Consider the following 25,153-nt stretch of genomic DNA (forward strand, 5'->3'; position numbering starts at 1 on the left):
CTGAAAACACCACGCGCGAGCTCTCCCGGAGATTTCTGTAAGTACTTTCGAAACGAGAGAAGTTTTTTACTGTCTAAGTAATAATGTTGGGCAAACTGAAAGCACACAATCGTTCACAGACGCTACCTCTTTACCGAATACGTACAGTGAACGCCACTGCGCGCGGTCGCCGCGATGGAGACTCCCGAACCGGCTTCTTGCGTGAAAGGTAGGTAAACGCTGAGAGCAAGCTATGTGAAATATGTTCTTATAGCGTTTGTATAACTAAATGGAGCGTAATAGCATGAAGCCTCAATGCAGCGATCGCGTAGATTCGCACCGTGCCATGAGTTTTAGGCCGCAGAATATGATCATTTGACAGTATACAAGCAACCATTGTTGCGTGGGTGCTATCAGAGCTGTTCAAAAATAACTTCACTGTAGAGACTTCGACGCCTACGGGGACTGATGTGCCGTCGCGACGATTCAACCTTGTGTTTTCTTCTAAATTCTTTTGACCTTTCAATATTATTTCTCGAGTTGCGTAGCACTGTATGTTTATCGGTGTTCTCAGCGTGCCATTTCCCGCTGCTCCTTTTTGTAATCCAGTGCATTAATTCATAACACAAACATGACCATATGCCATGCTTTTTTAAATGTGCTTCTTACCGTTGGCTTTCCACTCCAGTGAACATGCCAGTATCTATAGCATCGACAAGTTCATAGACCAAACCGTCATGACATTAGTCGGGCAGCGGACTCGGGCGACCGTCTCAGGGCGCGTTTTCAGAACATCGCAGACGGGGCGCCGTAGCAGAAATCTTCCTCGCGTCTGTGCTTGCTGCATAGCCGAATTGTAGCCGATGACTGTTTGCCGGTTTTATGTTTCGCGTGCCAAGCTTCACGCAGCTTCTTGTCCTGCGGCTACGTGTGAATAAGGCTGACACCGGCCTTCGTTACGCGCGTTCGGCACTGCGGCACCGAGCAGTAGCCTACCATGTTGCGCGCCTTCAAAGGCAGTCACTACTTATTGTAGTGCTTTCAAGCGTTGTAAAGGAGACACTCGAAGCGGGAAAATCTCGCCACTAAATGAGGACCGCAGCGTACGAGGGAATTTAAACACGTTTTCAGCTCACTTTGGCGCTCCCGAAGCAGCTGGAACATTCGACGACTGCTGTATAAAAGCCGACGCGCTTGACCCGCTCATCAGATTTTCGACGATCGCCGACCACGTTCGCCGCTATCGTTGTGCTATAAGCGTAGCCTGTTTTTGTGGGCACAGGTTCGCCCAATAAAAGTTAGTTTTGTCATTCACAGTATTGCTACTGCGTTCAACGTCACCACCACGTGACAATAAAATACACAAACGGAATGTCTGTGTGTTTTTTGTTTTACTTCGCACCGAAGCAAGATATGCACTTCCGCTTCGTCTGCTTGTTCCCACGGTCGTGCGGTAACGTGCGCATGCAGGTACTGAAACTATGCCATTTTCTGCCGTGTTCCAGCGCGTGATCATGCTCTGCGATCCGCTTGTTCTGCCTCAGTATTCGTGTAGCGCTGAATTATACTGCTAATCATATTTCCTTGTGCGCAGCGCGCAAAATCGTGCGCTGCGCAAACGAGACAACCGCTCGCGCGCGATGCCACCGGCGGAAGTGTGAAAGCGAGGAGCAAAAAAATAAAAAAAAAAATAAAAATGAAGGCGACGCTCGTGACACGTCTGCGTCACGTGATCTTTGAGGTCCGCTATAGGAGAACGCAAGGAAGGAATTTCGCTTGCGTAGGCTAGACGGGGCGAGTGGAGAGAGCGTCTTGCTTGGCAGTGGAGCCCGCCTGCTGAAATCATGGGTTTGCGGCACTGAAATATTACTATCTCGGCTATTAATGAGCCGATTTGAAAACTTCTTGCCGCAGAACCTTCCCTAGAGGACACGTAACAACTTCCAGCATATAAACAAAATTTGCTATGGGGCCTGGTGAGGGGTTCTTTAAGGTGCCGTGCCATTGACTAGCATCTTTGATGTTGGTAACCTATTTAAGCTGAACACGGCAGTTGACATGCTGTAAAAGATCATACAATTTGTTCTGCTCTCATGTGATTGTGCTTCATGCTGTAGCTACACTCGGTCGACAATTTTCTGTAAAACTTTAAATGACAGAAATCTTGTGCCTGTACAACTGACATAACGTCCTATGCAGGTGAGGAGACAGTCATAGCAGAGGCATCATGTGACTGCAATGAAGGAATATAGTTAGAAGAGGTACGAATTGGGCTAGTTGGTGTGTATTCACTTTTCTTGCGCCAAGTACTACTGTAAGTTGCAACGGGGACAAAACGAACACTGGATATGAAGTGGACACGAAATGACAAAAGGGAGCACAAGCTACTAAGATGGCAGTTTGCGCTCCCCTGTGTCACTTCGTGTCCACGTCATATCCAGTGTTCGTTTCGTCCCCGTTGCGTTTTCCTAAAGGTCTCGCCACCCAGACAGCTTGGTTTTGGGCAACATGGCGGCACACATTGAAGACATTCTTGCAGGGTTCCCGTTTCAGAGACAAAGCTATGTGCTTGTTGCAGAGGCCGGCGTTGCTGTGCTCCGTGGCCTTGGTGGCCCAAAGCAAGTAGGCGAAGGGGCTGTCAAGGCGGTCCTGGGCATACGCGGACACTGGCTGGTGCTTTGCGAGAAGGAGGCGCTTCTTGGGCGAGGCCGCGGGCCCCTCCTGGCACTGGGGCCGCTACAAGCGGCCGCCCTGGGTCCCACTCGGGCATTGCTGCTGCACCTCAGTAAGTTCTGATGCAGAACCATTGACGTGAAGACGTTCGCTCGTCTGACATTCTCCCGTGTTCCATCACCACTCTTAGGTGCCTACTGAAACTCTGTAGTGATGTGTCAGTGTTAATGCGCATTTGTCTGCTCAAATCATTTCACTCATGTAACAACTGCTGCAAACTCCTGGTACATGAGAAGTTTTGCTGCGTCCGGAAAGATCATGAGGTTTGAAAGGCATTTATTTGATATTTAAATATTCGATTTTTAAAGCAAAGTTTTTTTTTGCCTCGTTCTTCGACTTTGCTACTACTTCTGCTGCTGTGGCTGGCTTGCACACCACATCGGGGGTTCTTCAGAGCGTGTATATACATGGAAGGAGCATGGCAGAAAGGAAAGGAGACATGAGAAACTCGTTTGGACCTTTCCATCGCATTGCATGTTCACAATGCCCTCTTGAGCTCCCTGGGCGTCGCCACATTAGCCTGTTGGCGCTGTAGTTATTCATGACCCCCTTAAAAGCATTGCCGAAACTGCAGAGCTTACCTTTCTACTAATGTGCAAGTCCAGAAGGAAGCTAAATAAAATGGGAGAGGAGGCAGAGAATGGGTAGAACTGTAGCCTGTGCCATGGGAGTATGGTTGGCAGGCTGAGGTTCTTGAGGGAGAACTGGTGGTGGGGGGGCTTTTGCTCGTCTGGTGGCAGTGGTCCCCCTCTGGGAGCAGAGTGAAAAGGCACTAGGTGTTGCCGGTTATGCTGTAGGACACCGCCACACTTCGGTCTAACCACATAGTTTCCTGGTCATAGTGCCGGACTCAGGACTGTGGCCTCAACTTGTGGACACGCTGACCTGTTCGGAGTGGTGGCAAGTCTTGAGCTCCGTGATGTCTGTTGTAGTTGTCGGTCTGCATCCGCTTGTAGACCGCATCCTTGCCGACGACGTCTTTCCTTGATGACCAGTTGGGACGTAGCTGGCAGTCTTTCTTGGGAACTCTCGTCCTTAGTTGTCGTCCCATCAACAGCTGTGCCGGACTCAAGCCGTCGATCTTGGGGTATCCTGGTAGCTGAGCAGGGCCAGATGAGGATCTTTTGTCTTGCGGAATCGGTCCTTGATTGTCCGAACCATTCTCTCTGCCTCTCCGCTTGACTGAGCGTAGTGCGGACTTCTGATTGCATGGTTGAAGCCCTACAAAGTTGCAAATGCCGCGAACTCCTGCGATGATAACGGTGGGCTGTTGTCTGACCTGACCTCTTGAGGGATTCCATGGTGTGCAAAGATGCTCTTCAGAGCATCGATGATTGCCTGAGCCTTTGCGCTCCTCAAGGTCACCACCTCTGGGAACCTTGAGTAATAATCTGCCACCAGGATGGTTGTCTGGCCGTTGAGATGAACAGGTCCATGCTGAGAAATTTCCAAGGATGCCCGGGTAGGACCGTGGACACCTGGGGCTCTGCAAGGTTCATATGGGTGGAAGTGCACTGCTCGCAGTTGGCATCTAGAGAGGTGTTGTCTGCCGATATGCCTACTACCAAACTGACTCTCGAGCCAGGGTTTTGGCTCTGGTAATGCCCCGATGTCTTTCGTGCAACAGTCAAAACCGCTGGCCGAAGGGACAACTATCCGGGCGCCGTTCAGCAAAACCCCGTCACAGACAGAAAGCTCGCCTGCCGCCGAGGTGTACTTGGAGAGGTGCAGCGGTAGCTTAGACTTCTGTGGCCCGCTATGCTGGCAGAAGGAGGTGAGGGCCTTGCATTCGCCATCAGACTCTTGTGCCTGTCGCATGTCTTTTGGGCAAAGCGGCAAGACTTCCGATGTGCAGTAGACCGCCTGTGTTGCAAATAGTTCCACTGTGTCTAGGGGACTGTATGCCTTCTGGGTGATGCATGACAAGGTATCTGCCTTGGCTAGCAGCTTTTCCGGTACGTGTAGCATCCAGAATTGGTATTGCATAGTCTTCAACTGAAATCTGTACACGAGGTGGCAACGTGTCCAACTCTATCTTGCCAAAGAGTGAAACGAGTGGCAGGTGGTCCGTCTCGACATCAAAGGTGATGCCATGGACGAACTCGTCGAACCGTGGTATAGCCCACGTCGTCGCCAGAGCTTCTTTTTCTGTCTGGCTGTAACGCTGTTCGGTCTAGGTCATTGACCTCGAAGCAAACGTGACTGGGCGGGGTGCTCTCCAGAGGGTCGCATCTGTAGCAAGACTGAACTGAGTCTGAACGAGCTCGCGTCTACAGAAACTGTAGTAGCGTACGACGGGTGGTACTTGGCCATGCACCGGCCTGACGTTGAGAGTTCCTTGATTTTCTCGAATGCTGCACTTTGTTCATGCTGCCACACCCAACTAGCGGACCTGTTCAGTAAGGCCCTGATGGACGTTTTGACGTCCGAGATGGGTGGCAAAAATCTGGTGAGATGATTTACCATTGCAAGCGGTAGGCTGACACCAGAAATGTCTGTTGGAGAGTCCACGGCTTTGACTGTTTCAACCCTGCCTGTATCTGGCCTGATGTCCTGCGTTGAAACGATGACTCCGAGGAAGGAGACCTCAGACACCCCAAAACATTGTTCCGGTTCAACGTGATGCCTGAGGCAGGGTGTCTACCAACCGGGAAAACCGGGAATTCTCAGGAATTTTGAGCAGTCTGAAAAAACTCGGGGAAAACTCAGGCAATTTGTGCCTCTATCGGGGAAAATTAGCTGTAATTTTATTGAAAGGGTCGAAAGTTGCGGTAATGCTGGCTCGAGTAACCTACAGGACTCCTAATGAATCGTTTTTGACGCCCTGTCGTCGGCTGGAGGAGTTGCCAGTGTACATTCAACGACCGACTTTCCAGATTCCCGATAATTTGGACGGCTTCGCGGCACCACCACATACACCATAGAGTCAACGTATCAGAACGCCTGAAATTTCGGACGCAATGCTGACGCTCTTCGCCGTCCGATCTTCCGGACATTTTGCCCTGACCGCAGGTCCGAAACGGCATTAATCAAAGCCACCACCGCTGCCATTTTGATTACCTCGCCGCCTCGAACCGGCGCTCTCGCACGCAGATCCGCTGGCAACCGTAGCCACCACCAACGTTACTAGCAACGTTACTAGATTACCTCTGGTTACTAGACTAGGTTCAGTTGTCAAACTCCCGTGACTGTGTGGACCCACCACCGATCCTCGCATCTCGTGGCGCTACTGTCGCACTTTGCTCGGTCAGCACGGCACGGACGGGGCGACGAAGCACTGTCCGTTGTTTATCTGTTTTGGCACGTTGTATACATGCGTGTTTTGCTGCAGTCTCGGTGCATTTCTTCGACACTCTTGTGCGTTTTGAAGAGCTTATGGGTCGTATCATCCAATTTTATTTGGTGACGCGAAAGCATATTTATGCTCCGGTCTTGCAGCGATAACCTACTTTGAATGTGCAAGTCTGCTCGCAAGGGAGCAAAGCTCACGTAGGTTTCAAGCACTTGTGAATGCAGTGCTCTGATGAAAGAAATAGTGTTAGCTTCATTTTTTTCATCCCGAAATGAAGTGCTGAGAGTGCGTATATACCGTGTGTCCCAGCTAACTTCAGCCAGAGTTTTAAATGTGCAAATGCCGCGTAGCTTGTCACAACCAAAATAATGTTTACCGTAGCTTGTAGATATTCAAATCCGCCTAGTTAGGTAATGCGTAGTTAATTCATGATTAATATATATATATATATATATATATATATATAGTTATTCAATTGATTGTTAGTGAAGTACCTAATTTAATCATTAATTGATTAATTCACCTAGTTAGGCAATTCATTGGCACCAGCAAAGGTCGAGGCTTCAACTCTCACCAACGACCGCCTTAACTATATCTTACAAACTGGGCCTTAATTAACATCGCCCTAATTGACACCAACGGTCGCGGGTTCGAAAGGTTCCCCCAATGGTCGTGGGTTCGAGCGCCTTAACTCTATTTTAATCTACTGACGCTGCCTTAACTGGCGTCGTGAACTGCCTCGATTGGTTCGCTTGGGCTCCCGTGACTTTTTGGACCATCGTGTGGTCGCGCGCGTTTGCATTAATAATTATATAGTACTAAGCAGCAACAGCTGATTACAACTACTAATCAGCTACTTACAGCTGCTCATCAGCAACAGCTGATTAATAGAGCGCAGTGGACGGCCGGGGCTGCTGCGGCCCTCGACTAAGGACTCCACAGCGCATTCTCGGGCAGCGCAGCAGCATTTTCACAGCTACGTAAAATTTTTAAATCAATCTCCTAAACGTGAGACTATACAAACATTTAAAGGCGCATCGGTGAAAACACTTGCTGAGTACGTAAGTTGCGAAGTCGGAGGACCCGAGCCCCTTCGCAAACGCAGAGCTATGGTGGCTAGCAGAGCTGCGCCCGCGTAGAGCTACCTGCGGTGCTCCCGCCCTCTGGCGGCAAACCAAGAAACGGGGGCACCCGCGATGTACGGCGCCTACGGCAAACCAAGAAACGGGGGCACCCGCGATGTACGGCGCCTACGGATAGTTTAGTCTAGTAGCGTTGGCCACCACTGCGGCAACGCTAGGCCTAGCTGCTTCGACGTTCCCTATGAAGCTTCTTGCCGTTGGGTGCCGCGTTTTTTATTGAAAGAATTCGCTGCCGTAACATTGGCACGGACTCCGCCTTTGTGGTCCTCTAGATGGGCTTAGAAGCTTGGAAAGCACGATGCGTTGCATAATGCCGGTTTCCGAAAGTCAGCTTCGCCTTTGTACAGAAGTGTTACTTGGTGAAGCATACGCAAAAGTATTGCAGTGAAGCATAACACGTGTGGGAAGGGGCTATTGCCACGAGACACAGTATGTATTCCTTAATTATACACGCGTGCACCCAGTCTTTCCAGTCACAGTACGAGCACCAATATGCCTAATACGTGTACCGGCAGGCCTGCAGAGCGCTTTCGAATGTGCCTGTGGCGGATTGAGCCCTTAAGGGCAGTAAATGAAAATGGGCTCTGAATTTCTAGCTGGAAATGGTCTTTCCAGCCAGGTTTCCAACAGGAATCAGCCCTTCCAGCTAGAAATTTTCCAGAGCCAGCTGGAAACGGCACTTTCCAGCTTGAAGTGGAATCCACCTCAGCTGGTTTTTCAGCTAGAAGCAGCACTACCAGCTGGAAGTTTCTAGCTTCAGCTGGAGACAACTGGATACAGCATTTTTTAGCTGGAAACAGTGCTTCCAACTGGAAACAACTGGATGGAGCATTTTCCAGCCGGAAGTAGAATCTATCGACTGGAAAGTGGAGCTTCCCACTTGCATTAAGACATTTTTTGTATCTGCAACATGCCCATATTTAGCCCTAGGTGGTGTTTGTATCAGAACGAAAAGCTTTTACTCTTGCGGCAGCAAAAAAAACTATATTCGTTTGTGTCGTGACAACAATCGTAATTGCATGAACTGCATGGAAATGCTCGTCACTCCGGGTACCTTTGATCGCGATCGATTGCAATCTAAAGTGTCCTGTGTGATCGAGTTGCCAAAAAAAATATATCTCCAGGAAGAACTGCCACTTTTATTGAACCTTACTTGTAGTAGACAAAAGCGACGCGCTCTTGGTCGACACTGTTATCTTGCTACATTGTCGACGTCGTCTAATGAGGAGCTTGTTCGAATGGTCATGCTGAGCCGTTGCGCAAACGGCTAGTGTTTACAGCATAGCAATTCCTTCCCTAACAAAAAAGAGCCTTAACATGTGGCACCTTCAGCAGTTCAGGCTGCAATGACCGCTGCTCCCACTTATTCCTTTCTGCACGACGCCGCTACAATCGCCGCCATATTTGTTGTATAGTTAGTAGCTTTAGTCTCGTATCTTGTTTTGATGTGCTCTTTTGACACTGATAATAAAATAATAGCGTGTTATTGCAATATCAGTATTTCTCAGAAAAGCTCGGGTTTTTATTCACAGCGAACAGCAGCATTACAAATGCAGACCGAATATAAAAAAATGTGACGAGGCCACAGGGGCCCTAGTTTCGTACAGCACATGGCGGAAACTGTCATTGCGAGGCAGTTTTGTGAGACAACGAGAGTCTCTCGGATGTGCGTGTGATCAAGTTTTTGTGAGGAACCTGCATGATCTTGTGCATGAAGTAATTGTTTTTGGACAGTTTCTTCTCTGGACAGCGTTACAAGTACAGGCAAGCGGGTATCAACGGTTGTTATTGCTGTACTTTGTGGTGTTGTGATTCACCAGTGCGGATCGAAGAGCACCGTTTTCTCCAGCCCTGATTCTAAAATTTGGAGGTAATTATTTCACTTGCTTATGCTTTGAGCGTAAGTTAATGTTTATTTTTATCCTGAATGTTGGCACGCTTGATCGTGCACATGATATAGGTCCCTGCTGTACGTGATGTTCGTATACAGGTTGATCATTTTTATGTTTGCGGAATTTGTAGAAATGGCCTGTGGCAGATATAATTCTTGTTGCTGAGCGGAATTATTAGAAGAGGTGGACATTATTAGCATGCGAAATCGAAAGACATCTTCAAGTAATTAGCAAAAATTGACAAATTAACTTATTACCATGCTGCACATATTGCAGTGTACGAATTGTAGGCTGTGAGTTTGCAAGATGGATCCACTTTAAATGAATTTCCAGAATTACATCAGTTTCGATATATTATTTTCTAAAGTGTGAGACGAAATAAATGGGCGTTCCAGTTACTTTTGTGCTCCAATACATAAAAGAGCGTTTTGTTAAAGAAGTAAGACCAACAGAGCACTTTTACGGCGAGTTTGATGACACATATTTCCAACTGGTGTCATTCTGGAAAGTAAGTCCAAGTGGTCCAAGCTCCTCTGTTATTCAGCAGAAGAATGCTTCTTGGGAGGCTGTTGAGTTGCATCACATGCCTAGTTCAAATTACAAATGAGCTCATTTGAATTCTATTTGCACTAAAGCCACAGTCAATGGCGCTAAACAATTTAACAATCATTGCATAGCTTTTGCAGCTCAAGTTGAGAGCCTCTTGAGAGCTCAGGTTGAGGCCTTAATTGCGCCACATAAACTGTAGAAGGGGTTGTGATGAAGGTAAACTGTGGTACTGTCCAAACGCTGTTTATACAATCCACGTGATTTTGGTAAAGGTCACTGTTTACTAGAACTGAGTGGATTAAAGTGATGATTGTTTTAAAGTTCACTCACTATGTCTAAATATTTCTTCCAGATGGTGTACAAGGAGATGTGCAAGTGTATTCCACATCTTGAGGGAGATGCAAGATATGCTTCCGCAATCCTTGCTGCAAGTGTTCAAATAAATGGTTGCAAGTTTCAGCACCGTGCTGTTATGGCTGCATGTATTTTCACCGGACCAGTTGGTCCTGCGGCCAGACACATTAGGAACGAACTGTGACTTGCGACAGCAAGCTGAGATCCATGCGAGTTCTGGCCAGTTTGTATCCTGCTTGATGCGAGCTTACACCCTGGGATTTCACCTGGGCATGGCTCAACACCATGGCGACCGGTGCTGTGTGCCAGCCTGGTCTGTGGGTCTATAGACCCACAGTCCTGGCTGGAGATTCTAGCTGGAACCTCTTCCAGCTGAATTACAGCTGGCATTTCTTGCAGCTGGATCCAGCTGGAAGACGTTCCAGTTGGGACATATTCCAGCTGCATTATGGAACCGGAAATGTACCCAGCTGGATTTTTTCCAGCTGCCTTCCCAGCTAGAAAAGTATCCAGCTGGGTGAAATTTCCAGTTCCATAATCCAGCTGGAAGTAAAAACATTTTCACCTGGATTGCATTTATTTTTTCCAGCTGGCCGATTTTTCGGACGTTTTCGCGGCCCCTAGGGAGTTCGAAAAATTGGACGTGGACTGTGCAACTGACCAAGATGATGATTCAAATGGTCTGTGGGGCAAACGAGTGGCGGAAGGACGACAAGAACAGAAAGGACCTACGCATTGGGGAATGAATGGGAAAGGAAGCGTGCTGCTGCCATCTTGAGCTCAAAAACAAAGTGTTGGCTGATGCCGAGATACAGGTGTCCCTCATACAAACCAAAACAAACTCTTTGAAGCAGTGAAACACAAGACTGAGGCGTCGTGCGCGGGCTGAGAGTATGTCAAGACAGTTGAGGTTGACTTACGAGCTATTGAGAGAGAATCTCACTTGTGACAAAGTTCGGGCCTCGTACCACTGAGCTTGCTATCAGTTGATAGAGATAGCTCATATTCGAAAATATTTGCTTCGGTATGCATCTCCTTTTTGTTTGGATTTGAGAATGTCTGATTCAATTTGCAATTTTTTTTCGGAAACATCTTATTTTCTTTGAATTTTACTAACCCCTCCCTTCTATTCTTTTTTTGAATAACATAAACACTACTTCTTAGTATTAAAATTGGATTAAGGGTTTTTTTTTACATTTTTTCATATGCTTACTAGAGAGTGACAGCATCAGGCGATATGGTTTCAGCCCGTCTTGACGTAAAACATATTTCTGCATCACTCAGGGAATCTTGCAAAGGCACTCGGGGAAAACCTGGAAAACTCAGGGAATTTGGAAATGTCAACTTGGTAGACACCCTGTGCCTGCTTTTGCAGGGCAATACATCACCTAGCTCAGTCTGGCGCCGTGTTCCTGGCGGGTGCATCCAAAAAACTGAATGTCATCTATCATATTGGTGACTCCCTTTTGGCCCTCCAGGGTTCTGGCCATCTGTTTTGGAAGTACTCCGGTGCGGAGGTGATGCCAAAGGGGAGCCGGCAAAAGCAGTATTGGCCGAATGGGGTAATGAACTTCGTAAGCTCCTGGGAGTCCGCAGAGCTTCACCTAGTGGAAGCTCGTGGTTGTGTCAAGCTTTGAAAAAGTTGTTGCGTTGCCAAGGGGGCTGAGGACTTGCTCAACAGTTGGTAGAATGTGGCGTTCCCGGAGGACGACAATGTTTAGCTGAGTCGAGTCCACGCACAGCGGGTACGAACCATCATCCTTCAGAACAACAATGAGACCAGAGCACCACGATGTTGGCTTGTTTGCCTTGCGGATTACACCTCCACTCTCCAATTTGTCTAGCTTGTGGTGGACAACCTCGAGCAGCGGGATGGGAATGCTGCGAGGGGTGCTTAGCGAGAAAGGCACGACATCGGGTTTCAGCCAGATGATGTACTCATCCTCGAGGGTGCCCAATCCCTGGAAGAGCTCGACGTGCGATGTTGCTTTCGGAGTCTGGAGTTCGTCAAGAAATCTGACTACTTGGAGGGCCTGAAGCGCTGGCAGTCCCAAAAAAGGCACGGTGAGAGACTGGATCACCTACAGGCGCTGAGAGCTCGTTTTCCCCTGCCACCGAAGTCGTGCTAAATAGTCTAACATACGCAGTGGCTGTCCTACAGGACCGGTGAGCAGAGCGTTGACTTCGTTGAGCTTGGCAGGCAACATAGGGAAGTCGCTTGGAACAGCGGTTACTTCGACACCGGAATCGGCCTTGAACTGTGCAGTGTAATTAACGTTGATGAACTTTGCCTTGGCGGTCGTCTTGGCGGCGTGCAGTTGAATGGAACCAAACTTTTATTATTTATTTTATTTTATTTAGAAAATACTGCAGGCCTTGTAGCGGCCCTTGCAGGAGGGGCAGAAGTACAGAAAAAAGAACAACAACAAGGAAATGCAAGAATACACGAGTAGCAAAACAGAAATAACAATTAATTACATTGGAATGATGGAAGGAAAATAAAAAATAAACAATTTCAGAAACACTGCAACAAAACAAGATAAAAAGAAGCAAACAACACTTTTCAACTGTCGCATGTTTAGCTGTCAATGCATTCAATGCTGTCAGTGTTAATAAGAAGCGATATGGGCAAGTTATTCCATTCTGTTATTGTGCGAGGAACGAAGGAATATGTAAAGGTGTTGGTCCTGGCAAAATACGGAGTTAATGAGTTGGCCTGCCGGTGCCTTGTTAGTGGTTGTATGTATTGCTGTGGATTAAGAGATAGCTGATTATTCTGAAGCAGATAGAGGAACTTAATCCTTTGAATTTTCCTTTGCAATTTTAATGTTTGTATATTATTAATTTTCATTAAGTTTGAGGGAGTCAGTTGGACGGTATTTAGAAAATATAAACCGCACAGCTTTTCGCTGAATTTTTTCTAATGCATCGATGTTGCGTTTCGTGTACGGGTCCCAAACAATCGCCGCATATTCTAGTGTAATCCTTATCATAGAGTTTTAAGCCAACAGCTTGGTTTCCGGAGGTGCCATTTTTAATTTATGCCTGAGCAGGCCAAGTGTTCTTAATGCTGAAGCACATGTAGCAGAGACATGTTTATTCCAGGAAAGATCATGCGTTATGATAACCCCCAGGTACCTGTATTCCTCGACTTCGGATAAGGGTTGAGATGCAAGATCATAAGTAAATGGTAAAGGGTGCTTTTTTTCAGTAATTCTCATAGAAACTGATTTGTTAATGTTGAGCTCCATGTTCCACTGCTGGCACCAGGAATGAATGCTCTGAAGGGTAGAATTTAAGAGGACTTGATCTTCGTGACATTTAATTTCATTAAATAAAACACAATCATCAGCAAACAATCTTAATTGAACGGGGTGAGCGATTACTTCTACAATATCATTAATATATATTAAAAATAACAAGGGGCCAAGCACGCTTCCTTGAGGAACACCGGAAGTAACTGGCACTTCATCTGAAGGGCAGTCGTTTATGCTGACGAATTGTGTGCGCTTTGTTAAGTATGCAGAGATCCAACTAATTAAGTATGGCGGCAATTGTATGATTTCAAGCTTCTCAATTAGCTTATGGTGACAAACAAGATCAAATGCTTTTCTGTAATCCAGGAATACAACATCAATCTGACCAGGTTTATCAAGAATGCTAGCAAAACTGTGAATGACTGAAGCTAACTGAGTGACGGTGGAAAACCCCTTCCTAAAGCCATGCTGTACCGATCTGAGGATGCTGTTGTCACTTAAGAATTCTTTTATCTGGTTAGCTATAATATGTTCCAATAGTTTGCAGCAAGATGAAGTAAGGGATATCGGTCAATAGTTCGTTATTAATGTCGCTTCGCCTTTCTTAAGCGCCGGTACAACCCGAGCCGATCACCAGTCTTTGGGAAGGGTGGCAGAAGATAAAGATACACTAAAAATGTGCACTTGAAAATGTGTAAGTATTAGGGACAACTGTACCTAATAATCCTGTTTGTAATCCTGTTGCTTTCGTTCTTTCTTTTTTCATTACTCTAACGGTCACCGTGTACCAGATATGATTGTACTTTGTTTCTCATTTACAAGCTTCTTAGTTGACTTGCCATCCCGTGGTTCATGGCATCACATGTATCACATAATGTAAACAAAACGATGAGCAAAACAAGAACAAGGTGAAAGCAGGAGCCAACGTTTCGACAAGTTGACTTGTCTCCTTCAAGGCGACATATGCTTTCCTCACCACAGGATATGTAGGTGGGGTTCTTCTAAAGGGGAGAGGGCGTAAGGCTGGTTGGTGCGGCAACAAGCGAAGTGTGTTAATGGTGAGGGTGTCAAATTGAGAATGAAGAAGTGCTGTGCACCAGGCCAGTGACACGGCCGTCTGTCAATCACGTGTCAATGGCCGTGTGTCAGCCGGTGTGTCAATGGCGTGCACAGCACCTCTCTATTACCTGTTTCGCTGGCGGTCTTGGGCTATCGTGTCTCTGAAAGAGATAATAGAAGGAGCAACAGAAACAGGTGCTCGTGAAAAATAAACTAAATAAAAGAAAATATTGAAATGGAATAAATAAATCGAGAAGAGTAAAAAAAGACGGAAAGAAAAGGAAAGAAGAAAAAAAAAAACACTGAGCAACCAAACTAAGTGTTGTTGCCTATAGATTTAAATTTAGCATAGTGAATAGATTCAAAAGCTCCCTTTTGTTTGTTTGTTTATTTATTTATTTATTTATTTATTTATTGTACCCTCAAGGCTTTACAGCATTGTAGAGGAGAGGGGCACAGAAAGAACACTTACAAATTTGATAAGAAGCACTTTACCTAAAACAAAATCAGAAAAGACAGCAATAAATAAATGAGTGAAAAATAATGGCATGTTGACAGAAGGAACATGGAATGACATGGTGTCACATAGGTCATTGCGCTATGCACACATACACGTGCCAAATAATTAAAAAAAGAATGATGTAAAAAAAGTACATCAAAAGGATCTGTTAAGTTCATGGAATCTTTCTGGGTTAGTAATACCGATGGTTGAAGCTGGCAGGTGGTTCCAGTCACGGCTAGTTTTGGGTAGAAATGAATGGGAATATGTTGATGATGCATTATGGTTATTGTGCGCATGTCTGTGATTTTCCTTATATTTGCTGATTTTTTGGTGAATAAAAGATAGATGAAGTTGGCGCTTGTCCTGTGTCATTCTCCCTCTCGTGATTGTCTTAGTTGACGCTGTTCCTTCCTAATTCAAATAAATGAATTGCCATTGCCAAAGATGCTGCAAATGAATTCTTGAACGCTACGCACTGTCAGCACAAGTATGTATCATTTCATAAAAGAATATATTCATATGTACCAATAGTTGTGCCAGAAATAACTGATATCAATGCTTCCATGTTTTTTTGTATATTTAATAAGTAAAGAAATTATCACACAAACTTTAATACTATATCATTTCGAAACCAGCAAAGCAGTCCATTCCGCTGATATGATAAACGTAAAGGCCATGAAATAAACAAGTTGAGGGCAAATATTTTAATGAAGCTTTGCCATTCAAGAACCTTGTTTAAATTTTTGTACATATGCAACGGCCAGGGAAAATCTCAATGACACTGTCCATCGTTCCAATGTATTGTGCAGGAGGAGGTGTCACTGGTCGTGTATTGTAATTTTACCGAAGAAATAGTCGCGACAAAGATCACATATAAAAAGCAGTTCTGCAAAATGTGCACAAGAAATGCGAAGATACAATGGAATATACTAATGCAAAGATAAAGCTTGACAAAGGGCAGGAAAGTGTCACTGGGAACAAAGTTCACTGCATGTATCCACAAAAGCTTGCAACAAGATATTTAAATATACTATAAGTCTCCAGTAAATCTACGTATCTAAGCAAAAGTCACTTTATATAATGTGTAAAACAAGGCAAAGAAACATGTTGCACAATCACAGATCATGGAATCCTAAGGCCCTTCCCTCCCTCCGCCCACTTCCCAGGATGCGACGCGCCCGGCAGAAGGCGGCGCGCTCCCTCTCCGCTTTTCTCCGCTGCGCCAGAGTGTACTAGAATACGCCTGAGTGACACAAGCGGCTGGGGTGGCGCATGCTTTGCAGTGAGGAGTGCGACGACGAAAAATACTGTGGCGGCGCTGCAATTGAAGTGTGTTGGGCCACATCGAGGTCGCGGCGTGGGAAACTGCTGGCGATACTTCTCGGAAGGTTCATTCGTACTACTTAGTGTACTGGTATATGCGTCCGCTCAAACGGTGTTTATAATTGCATATGACATGTATTTATGCCGTAGCAATAGATGCCTTTCTTTCTCTTAATTTTATTTTTTAAATGCCGCTCGGGATTGCGCTTGCATTGCGGCCGCAGTGTCGGCTTTCATTCTACCATGTTATTGTATGGCTCCCTTTGGAGAACAAATATTTTTCTTGACCTTCGAGCAGCATGTATCCTTCGTGTGCTTTTTTGCGCATATAGTGTTCTATCAGTAGGTCTTGCGAAATGCAGACGGAAAAAACATATGTAAACTTCCTGCTTGCCGCTTCAAACAAATAAAACATACCTGCCCCATCTGGTGTTCTGTACTCAGATTTATGGAAGGTATTCTTATAGAAAAAGAAAAAAGCTGCAGTGCAAGATTTCATTCATGTTTCCCTTTTCATCGCGTAACAAAATGTGGAGTAATTGGTACGGGTTCTTTTATTGCGGTCGGACCTCGGGCGCCGAAAAGATTTGTAGGTAGCCATTATATATGCTAATGTTTGGCCCGTAAACCGTGCAAAATTTTTTGTCCTGTTCATGCTTAACAACAACAAAGAAAAAAAAAGGCGGTGTGGTATCCTAATTAGTGGCTACATAATGGATATGACGTGACGTTGCACTGCTAAGCTCTACTCACGCGTTTAAACCAGGTCGAGGAATTCGATGGGAACGAAATGGGAAAACATTTGTGTACTTCTGTTTATGTGCACGTTAAAGAACCCTAGATGATGAGAACTGGACAGGGTGCTTCATAATCATATCGCCAGGCGTAAAATAGCAGAATTTTTAAAATTAGTAACATACAAAAAAAAGGAATTAGCTGCGTCGTTCGCCTTTCTTTAGGGGTGTAAATGAAAGAAATTATTCTCGAGACTGATTTCTGAGAAAAACATGTTCCGCTTAACTAATATTTCATACCTAAATTTAATGCTGTTCCCAGCTGTAAGTCCACTCAACTAAGCAGCTTCTGTATTGTAAATGGCTGCTTTCAGTTATCCGGTGCACTATCATAAGGACAATGATGAAGCAATTAAAGGAACGGCATGCCTCACGTACACAGAAATATTTATCGATCTGCTATGTTTGTTGAAGAAGGTAAGTGTGCTACCACATTGGGCACCAAGTTTTAATGGGTAGCAGACATGATGATGCTGTCAAAAAAATGTTTTCCTTGCCTGAATCAAGTTGGCAGATTTACAGGCTGCCCCGAAATGGGGCGTTTATATTTAATGACAGCTAGGAACTTGTTCAGCAGAACTAACTAGCACCCATGCGTTAATTCTCACTGGAATTGATTCGCCTCTGCGCAACAGCTGCGACTCTCCAGTAGCACAATCATTCGGAATAAGAGTCCTCACTTTTATCGGCCCCTCGCCTTCGAGACTTCAAAAGTGCTTTTATGCATTACAATAGAACAGAAACAGCTCAGCTATTCGATAATTTTGAATTCGATAATAAGTGAATTCTGTAGTAGAACACGACCTGCTGAATAGCAAATACCATTTGATGAGACAATATGTTTCTGTTTCATTTTGCCTGCTGGCATGTTGAAGGAGATTGCCAGACAAGCCACGGAGATTACATTGGTAAAGACTTCCCGGTCTCCCCGATTCAGTCTGAGGACATAGGCAATATCTTGTCCCTAACACTGTTGTTCATATTAACATCCAATAATTACTGTGATTCCTTTTCTCGGAAAGTCGATTGGTTCAGCTGGGGCTGGTGCAGCTTATAGAAGAAACATGCTTATTCCGGTCAGCAGTTTTCACTTCTTCAGTCAGTGCATTTAGAATATTTGATTATTGTTCTCTTACATGTATGCCTTCTATATATGTGTCTATGTACCCTTAGATTTATCTACAAGGGCATTGGTCATCTGCATCTCTTCACGCCACGCAGTCAATAAACCTGGTTTGTTTCACTATAATATCGTTTTTTTTTATCATTGTCCCTGATCGATATTCTACCAACAAAAAGATCGCATAAAATGACATGATATCAATAAAATTTTCTTTGGTAGCTTCATGTTACAGATAGGTGGCTTCTGTGGCAAAAATTACGTATTACTTTTAGAAAATAATGTTAAAAATAGCAGTTCACCTGGCTAAAACTACAATTTGTACCAGCCGACAAGAGTCACGGGCGCACCAAAGCAAGTAAAACCATAAAAAAATTTGGCTGCACAAACTTTCTGCGAGAAAAACTGGGTGTGCACGAGCGTGCGCGCAACGAATGGGCGCCCGCTAGCAGACGACGCACCTGACAACGGCAGCAAAATTGAAGACGTCATGTTGTATGACCCATGCGTCAAATATGTATACATAGCAAAAAAGTGTCAATATAAATTTGCAGTTGAAATTTGCAATCTGTCTCAACGCCCGCTGCGAAATTACGTTGAATATGCCGTGAAGCGCGTCTCCACCCCTATCCTGTTCACTCGCAGTGTCCTCGCAAACTTTTTCCACACGTGGCGCCTCAGCGGGAGAGCACCATTCGTCCCACTTGGCCATTGTCTATGTACACTCTAGTTGCGCACACAAGACTGAGCCATCGCCGTTGGCTCACCTCATCCTCCCCTGCCTCCCTGCGCTTTCACTCGCACATACAGCATGCGGCGCATGGTGACGAGGTTATCGCCCTTGGACTTCATACGGAACCTGACTTCGCTGGCGACGACAGGAATGCGCCTTGAGTACATGTCTGTATGATTGCTATAGCAATAATATAATAAGAGTGTCCGGCAACTGAAGAGTCTCGTGGCCCATTACTTTCCGCAAAAGAAGAAGTAACAAAATGAAACTTTCACCATGTGACAATTCGCTTTGCCACAGCAAGCTCTTTCTTTTCTCTACGCCTGCAATCTCTCTACGCCCCTGCAGCGTACACCTCTCGCCATCAGTAGGGGCATGCGGAAGTGCGCATTGCGTGAAAATTTGTCAATGCGCACATGCAATATTGGGGGACCGAATGCAATTGCTTCTCTAATGGGAATTTTTTTCGCAAATTTTGGGCTGCCAAGTTGGGGATGCGTCCCTTACACAAGTCTATATGGTGGAAAGGGTAATGAAAAGGAATGGAGAACAGAGTGAGCATTACCCTTTCTACCTTCCTTTTTGCTTTTTGTGAGCTGCGCTACAAGCCTAAAAAAGTCATGACATACCAACTCGCCCAAACTGCCACGCTTTTGTGCTTCGATAAATGTGGGAGAAAGCTTGTTGGTTGAAATTGTGCTTATTACAGTGCCTGTAGTGGGAGATTGTGCTCACGAGGGAATATGTTGAGTGGAGGTACTATGCTTGTTTTTATTAGCAGCACCGTGGTCGATTTTTTCGCCCTCTGTGGCGATTTGTTGAACTTGAGAGTCTGCTACCTCGATCTCGAATCTTTTCCACGCTGGCTCTTTGTCGACTGTGTTGAGTGCGTCAACTTTTCTTCAAAAATCATCATGAAGGCACGATAAAGATTGCGGTTACAAGTTTAACATTGCCACTTGATGGCCATTTAGTGGTGGCAATTCTCACTCAAATGCAGCTTCATGCAGCCAGTTTCATAGTCAAGCTAGTCAAAGTCAAACTGGTGGTCAGCGCTCGTTGCTTGGGCAGGTTCGGGGTATCAGATTGCAAGTTATCATATGAGAATGTTACCAGAGTTACGATGTAATAGCAGGGTTTTTAATGCATGAGATTCTATGTGAGCTATGCTGGGACTGGGCAAAAATGACGTAGCAGCCGGGACCACCGAGAAACGTAACAGTGGGGTTCTACTGTATTGTGTATTACCTGCCATTATTAACCCAATTGAATTTGTGTTATACTTTCCTCTTACTGTATGTAATAATGCTATGTACCATTGTCTGTATTTGTGTATTCTGCAATGCTTTGTGCCTCCTGCTTGGACCTTTAAATAAGTAGATTACACATCCAGCTTAAGCAATTCTTTTACAGAAAGGGGAAAATTGCTGACTAAGACGAAGTTGGTTAAAAGGGTAAACAAAAACCCGGGGCACTTCGCCGACCAAATAAAGATTTAAAAGAAAAGAAGACGAAGTTGCTAAGAAATACGGTGTTGAAGTGTTCTTTTCTGCGAAGAGTCAGTTAAGCAGGATTTGTAATCATGTTAATTAATCTAAGCTAGCTTCCCAAACCACGTGTTGAATCAAGCACACCGCGGTTGGTTTACTGTTCTGTAGGAGTGGTATATGCTATGCAGTTATCGTGCGCGAAAGTTTGCTGTATGAATAAACAGGGCTCTGTCTTAACATTTGCCTTAGAAAGCTATACGCTCCTGTCAAAATTTGTCATACTCAAATCCGCCCGCGCGTTGTAGATGTTGCCATTGCAATGCCATATTTCGGGACACCAATGTTCTGTTTCAGAATGAGACCCAGGTGACCGGCGAACTAGTACAGGTATATCACATGCATAAATATTCTGTGTTAGCCTTCCTGTGTATACTAAACTTGTATCACCTTGCACAACAAAAAGTACTATTAATGAGAGGCATGATTTGCTGATGCGCCTTGCACCACGTGCCTTTCTATGTGTGCATATAATTTCGTTAGCATAATAAAACATCTAGTTGTCAGTCAGCACCCGTGTTGTCTTTGTGCTTTGTCAGTTTCTCGTCGTTTAATTTCAAAGACTTAGTGTTGGCAAACAAGGAATCTCGTCCTATCATTGTACACACTATCTGGCTGTCTTCCCACGTATGACTAGCCTTACCGAGGATATTCCATTGACCGAATAGGAGAGGATTGAGTGAATGTTATCTCCTTACCAAACAAATTGCCTTTCTACTGCTGTATGTTGAGCACATTGGTACTGTAATTTGGATAACATTTTTAGCGCCAGCAGACGAGAACAGAAGGGAGACGATGACAACACAATGCACTAACTTCAATTTATTCCCCGAAAAAACTACCTTTATGCACCTGCACAGACAGATGACTGTCACAGTAATTTTTCAAATTTAAGCTATGCTCTTTTGAGCAATTAAGACACCGCCTCAATTGGGAGTGGTGTAAGCACCCTGTCTATCGACCTGTTAGATAAAGAAACAGCCTTTTTGGAAAGCTCAGTTTGACGTATTGATCAATTGTAGTGCTACTGTGCATGATGTGTAATGGCGTTTTTTTCTGGGAATAAATTGTTGAAGTTGGCAAATTCTGTTGTCAAGTCTCCTTTCTGCCCTCATCCGCTGGCGCTTAAAGTGTTATCCATGCCTTTCTACAGATGCATTAAGACTCCCTCCTGTACAATGTGTGTGCTTTGTGCAAATAAATTGGTTGGGTGTCACTCTTTAGTTGTCTAATGCACTGTGTGTCAAATAAGTGGTCCGCAAGCTGGAGGGAGTTTCTTGAAAAGCAAAAATCCCTTTGTAAGTGCGATCTGCTCTGTAAAAATGTTGACTTCAAGTTCGATGCTAGTCAAACTGAGAGACCCATCTAGCTTCATGGCCCGCAGATGGCTCCTTGCAGGAGCTGCAACTGGATGACTGCAGGTTGAGCCCAGTGCCGGTGGCAGGTCGGGTGTGCCACGTGAGCTGTGGTCATGACCACCAGCTGGCGCTCACTGTAAGTGGCCAGCTGCTGAGCTGGGGGCATGGCGGCCGCGGCCAGCTGGGCCACGGTAGCCTTGACTCTGAGCATTCGCCACGACTCCTCGAGTCCTTGGCAGGTGTGGCCCTGGTAGGAGCCACTGCGGGTGGCTGGCATTCTGCCGCACTCAGCGAAGCCGGTGACCTCTATCTCTGGGGCTGGAACCGTGATGGCCAGCTGGCCACCGATCCGCGGCAAACGCCGCTATCCACGCTGCCGTTCCTGCTGGATACACTGCTGGAGGTGCATGCTGTCAGCCTCGGCTCGCGCCACACAGCTGCTCTAGCAGGTACAGGCTTCGAGCAACTTGGGGGGAATTCGCACAGCCCAACTGTTCTTGCAGGAAACGGCTCAGCCTGGGCCTGGGGCAGCAACATTTATGGACAGCTGGGGCCCAGCGCAGATGGGATGACGCAAAGCGCCAAGCCTGTGGAGGTTGCAGCTGAGGATGCAGTCGCTGTGGACTGTTCACCTTGGGCCACCCTGGTGCTCTCACGAACATCAATAAAGTTATGAAACTAGTGTGCATGCTTTTGTTATTTTAGTTCCTTAGACTCATGTCATTTAGAACAAAAACAGTGAAACAAAAATACACACAGGATGATGCGCTACTTCTAAATGATGTTTTATTGAAACGTCAACTGCACCTTTATACATGCGCACTTCATAACCATCGCTTCCATTTTAGACTGTGTTGTACAGCACGAAGCAGTACAGGGGACACAGGAAGAAACGAAGACATGCTAACGTTTTTTCCAGTGTCCCCTGTCCCAGTTCGCACTGTACGACACAGTCTAAATGGAAAACCAACAAGCCCAAACCATCACCTTTCTTAGTTACGTCACTTCCACCAACAACAAAGCGTTACCATGCAGAAAGTTCATTTATTTATTCAGAAAGGCTACGGGCTTAGGCATATGTCACTTGCCTTATTGATAAAATATGCTTCGATCTACTATTTCCCTCTGCTATTTATCGCGAAATTTTGTCAGGAATGTGGTTTGCTTTAGAAGTGGGCTGCCATGGGCACCTCCTACGGTTGTAGGTTACGTGCCCACGGGGCCAATTTTGACTATGTATTCTTTAACGAGTTACTCCCACTTTTCCATATCGGGCATGTGTTTAAAGCCTCTTTCGTGGGCAGATCCTGGAGATGTGCAGTAAAAATGTGGACCGAACCTGAAGTCGGTGCAGTCTAAAAAGTACTTTCGCACGATGTACAAAGTATTGATATATCAAAGTATTAGACAACTACACGAAGTAAAGTTTGTATAGTTTGTAGTCTTGTCGGCCGTATAAATTGCAATAGACATTCTGTTACTGAAGTTCAGTGTTTGTCGAAAGCCCGTCTGGTCGGGATGGAACATGGAGAAAAGTTAGACACTATTCGCTTGCTAATTAAATGAACACGCATGGTGTAATGCGTGCGCAGGTAATCATCAGCAGGCTCAATGGCGCCGAGCACGCTGTCACAATGCTGGCGTGATCAATAACGCAAACAGAGGGGCACAAATGTTTCTCCTGCCTCTCGATTCAACGCATCTCCGAAACTTTAGATTACGCGACCTCCAGCACTAGGCGTACGGGAAGGCAGTGCACATGCAGCCACTAGCCGTCTCGGCTCGACCTTCTTTGCACCAACCAGAGATCAACTCCGAAATAGGGCACGGGGCGCTGTACACGCTCAGTTGTGCAGGCAGCCATGTGTGGCCATGGCTGGGCTAGTGGAGGAGATATGCGCTCACCTGCTGGCCTCAGCCCATGCTTGATCATGGTCACTTAGAAGTGTGAATTGCTGGGCCAGTTGGTTCATGTTTAAAGAAAAAAAAAAGACCAGCGAAAACCAAGACGCAGGACCAGAAGGAGGCACACACACACAGTCGCCGGACTTAGAACTGATTTATTGAAACATCCACATACTTTTGAACAACGCTTTTCCTGCATAAGGGCACATGCAAAAGACACCAATCAGACACACTGATGTCAAACAAACCTCGATAAAAAGCACCACTCTTTCTCTGTAATAAGCACAGATGGGTTGCTTATGCAAACCTGGGCTCCTTTCTACGTGTGTCCTCTTCAACAGACGTCTTCTCTTGCGTCAGTGCAATTGCCTTCACTACCTGTAGGGCACGTGTTGTGTCCTATTGCCTCAAAATTGGCATTCCGCCCTTGGAAATCCTCCAGCTGTTCGGCCCGCTGCTACCTTCCGCAAGACACTGGAAACGCACCTGCAAGATTTTGAAGGCAAGTCGGGTACCTACAATACTGGCTTTACCACTTGTGCCTGAAGTCAGAGCATCCCTGGGCCTTGTCAAACAGGCTATGGTAGCATGGCCGCCTTGCTGCGGTGCTCACTGAGGTATACTTGGTATACTAGAATGAGCTTCGACATGGTCTACTCAGGAAACAAAGAAAAGTGCAACAAGCACACCAGTCACCAACTTAAACGGATCCTCAAACCCTTCCATCGGCCTTAGACCATGTGCTGAAAATGGAACAAAAGTTCAGCCTTGAGCCGCATGCTCAGAAACACGAGCTTTTGGCAGCAGTGCACATAGTTGCAGGAAAGCCCCGCCAAAAGAAAGGAACCACTGTGTCTCGGAAGGGGTTGGCTGCCTAATGAAGACCTGGGGGAGCAACAACAAAAAATGGCTTGGCTTAGCTAAGGTTAAGCCCAGGATGCGAAGCATACTAGCCTTTATTTTAGTTGTTGAACCACTGTTTAGCCTGGTGAACTGCTGTTGCTTGGCTATATTTGGTTCGGCTAGACGAAGAAACAACTCATGCAGGCGAGCGCACGAGCTGAGACCCGGCTATGTAGATACGCGGCCGCAAGCGAGCGCACGAGTTGAGCCTCCGCTTTTGCAGCTGTTATGACGTCATATGGGAAGCTACGCGGCCGCGCGCGGCGCAGCAAGGAAGAGCGTGGTGGTGCGGCTAAAAGCAGTGCTTCGCTTAAAAAGCAAGGACCTGCGACTTTTGATTGCCCACTTCCAATTCCAACAGAATGACCTTGGGCTTCTCCAGGTGGATAAAGAAGGTGGGCTTGTGGCGATTCTGTCTTCCACATTCGGCTCAAAAGCGGCTGAAGCAATAGAGAAGGACTTTAAGCCTCGCAAGGCAAAGGCATTAGCCCTTTATCTGATCAACGGTTTGAATTTGGATGGATTGGAGAAGGAGATTCATAATTGCCAACAAAACGTGTGTGTTCATCACTACGAAGATTAATAAGCCCGACTGTCCATTTAGGGTCGTTGTGACTGAAGAGGGCTTTTGGAAGAAGTTGGTGTCAAGCTTTTTTCAACGGGCCTTAAAAGGACTTACACCGACGGACCCTTTTGTGGTACAGAGCTCGT

At 45.9% G+C, this 25,153-nt stretch overlaps 1 protein-coding gene across 1 annotated transcript in view; it reads left to right on the plus strand.

Annotated features, from left to right (window-relative positions):
• The window catches only part of LOC139054454 (RCC1 domain-containing protein 1-like), a 99,212-nt gene extending 76,894 nt beyond the window's left edge, over positions 1–22,318 (plus strand). The window contains exons 2-4 of the mRNA XM_070531446.1: positions 2,558–2,764; positions 21,661–22,083; positions 22,138–22,318. Of these exons, the coding sequence (XP_070387547.1) occupies positions 2,558–2,764; positions 21,661–22,083; positions 22,138–22,310 (803 nt within the window). The 3' untranslated portion in view covers positions 22,311–22,318. The remainder of the gene's footprint in view (positions 1–2,557; positions 2,765–21,660; positions 22,084–22,137) is intronic.
• Positions 22,319–25,153: the final 2,835 nt, after the last annotated feature.

This window comes from Dermacentor albipictus, chromosome 1 (genome assembly GCF_038994185.2).
Source record: "Dermacentor albipictus isolate Rhodes 1998 colony chromosome 1, USDA_Dalb.pri_finalv2, whole genome shotgun sequence".
NCBI lineage: Eukaryota > Metazoa > Arthropoda > Arachnida > Ixodida > Ixodidae > Dermacentor > Dermacentor albipictus.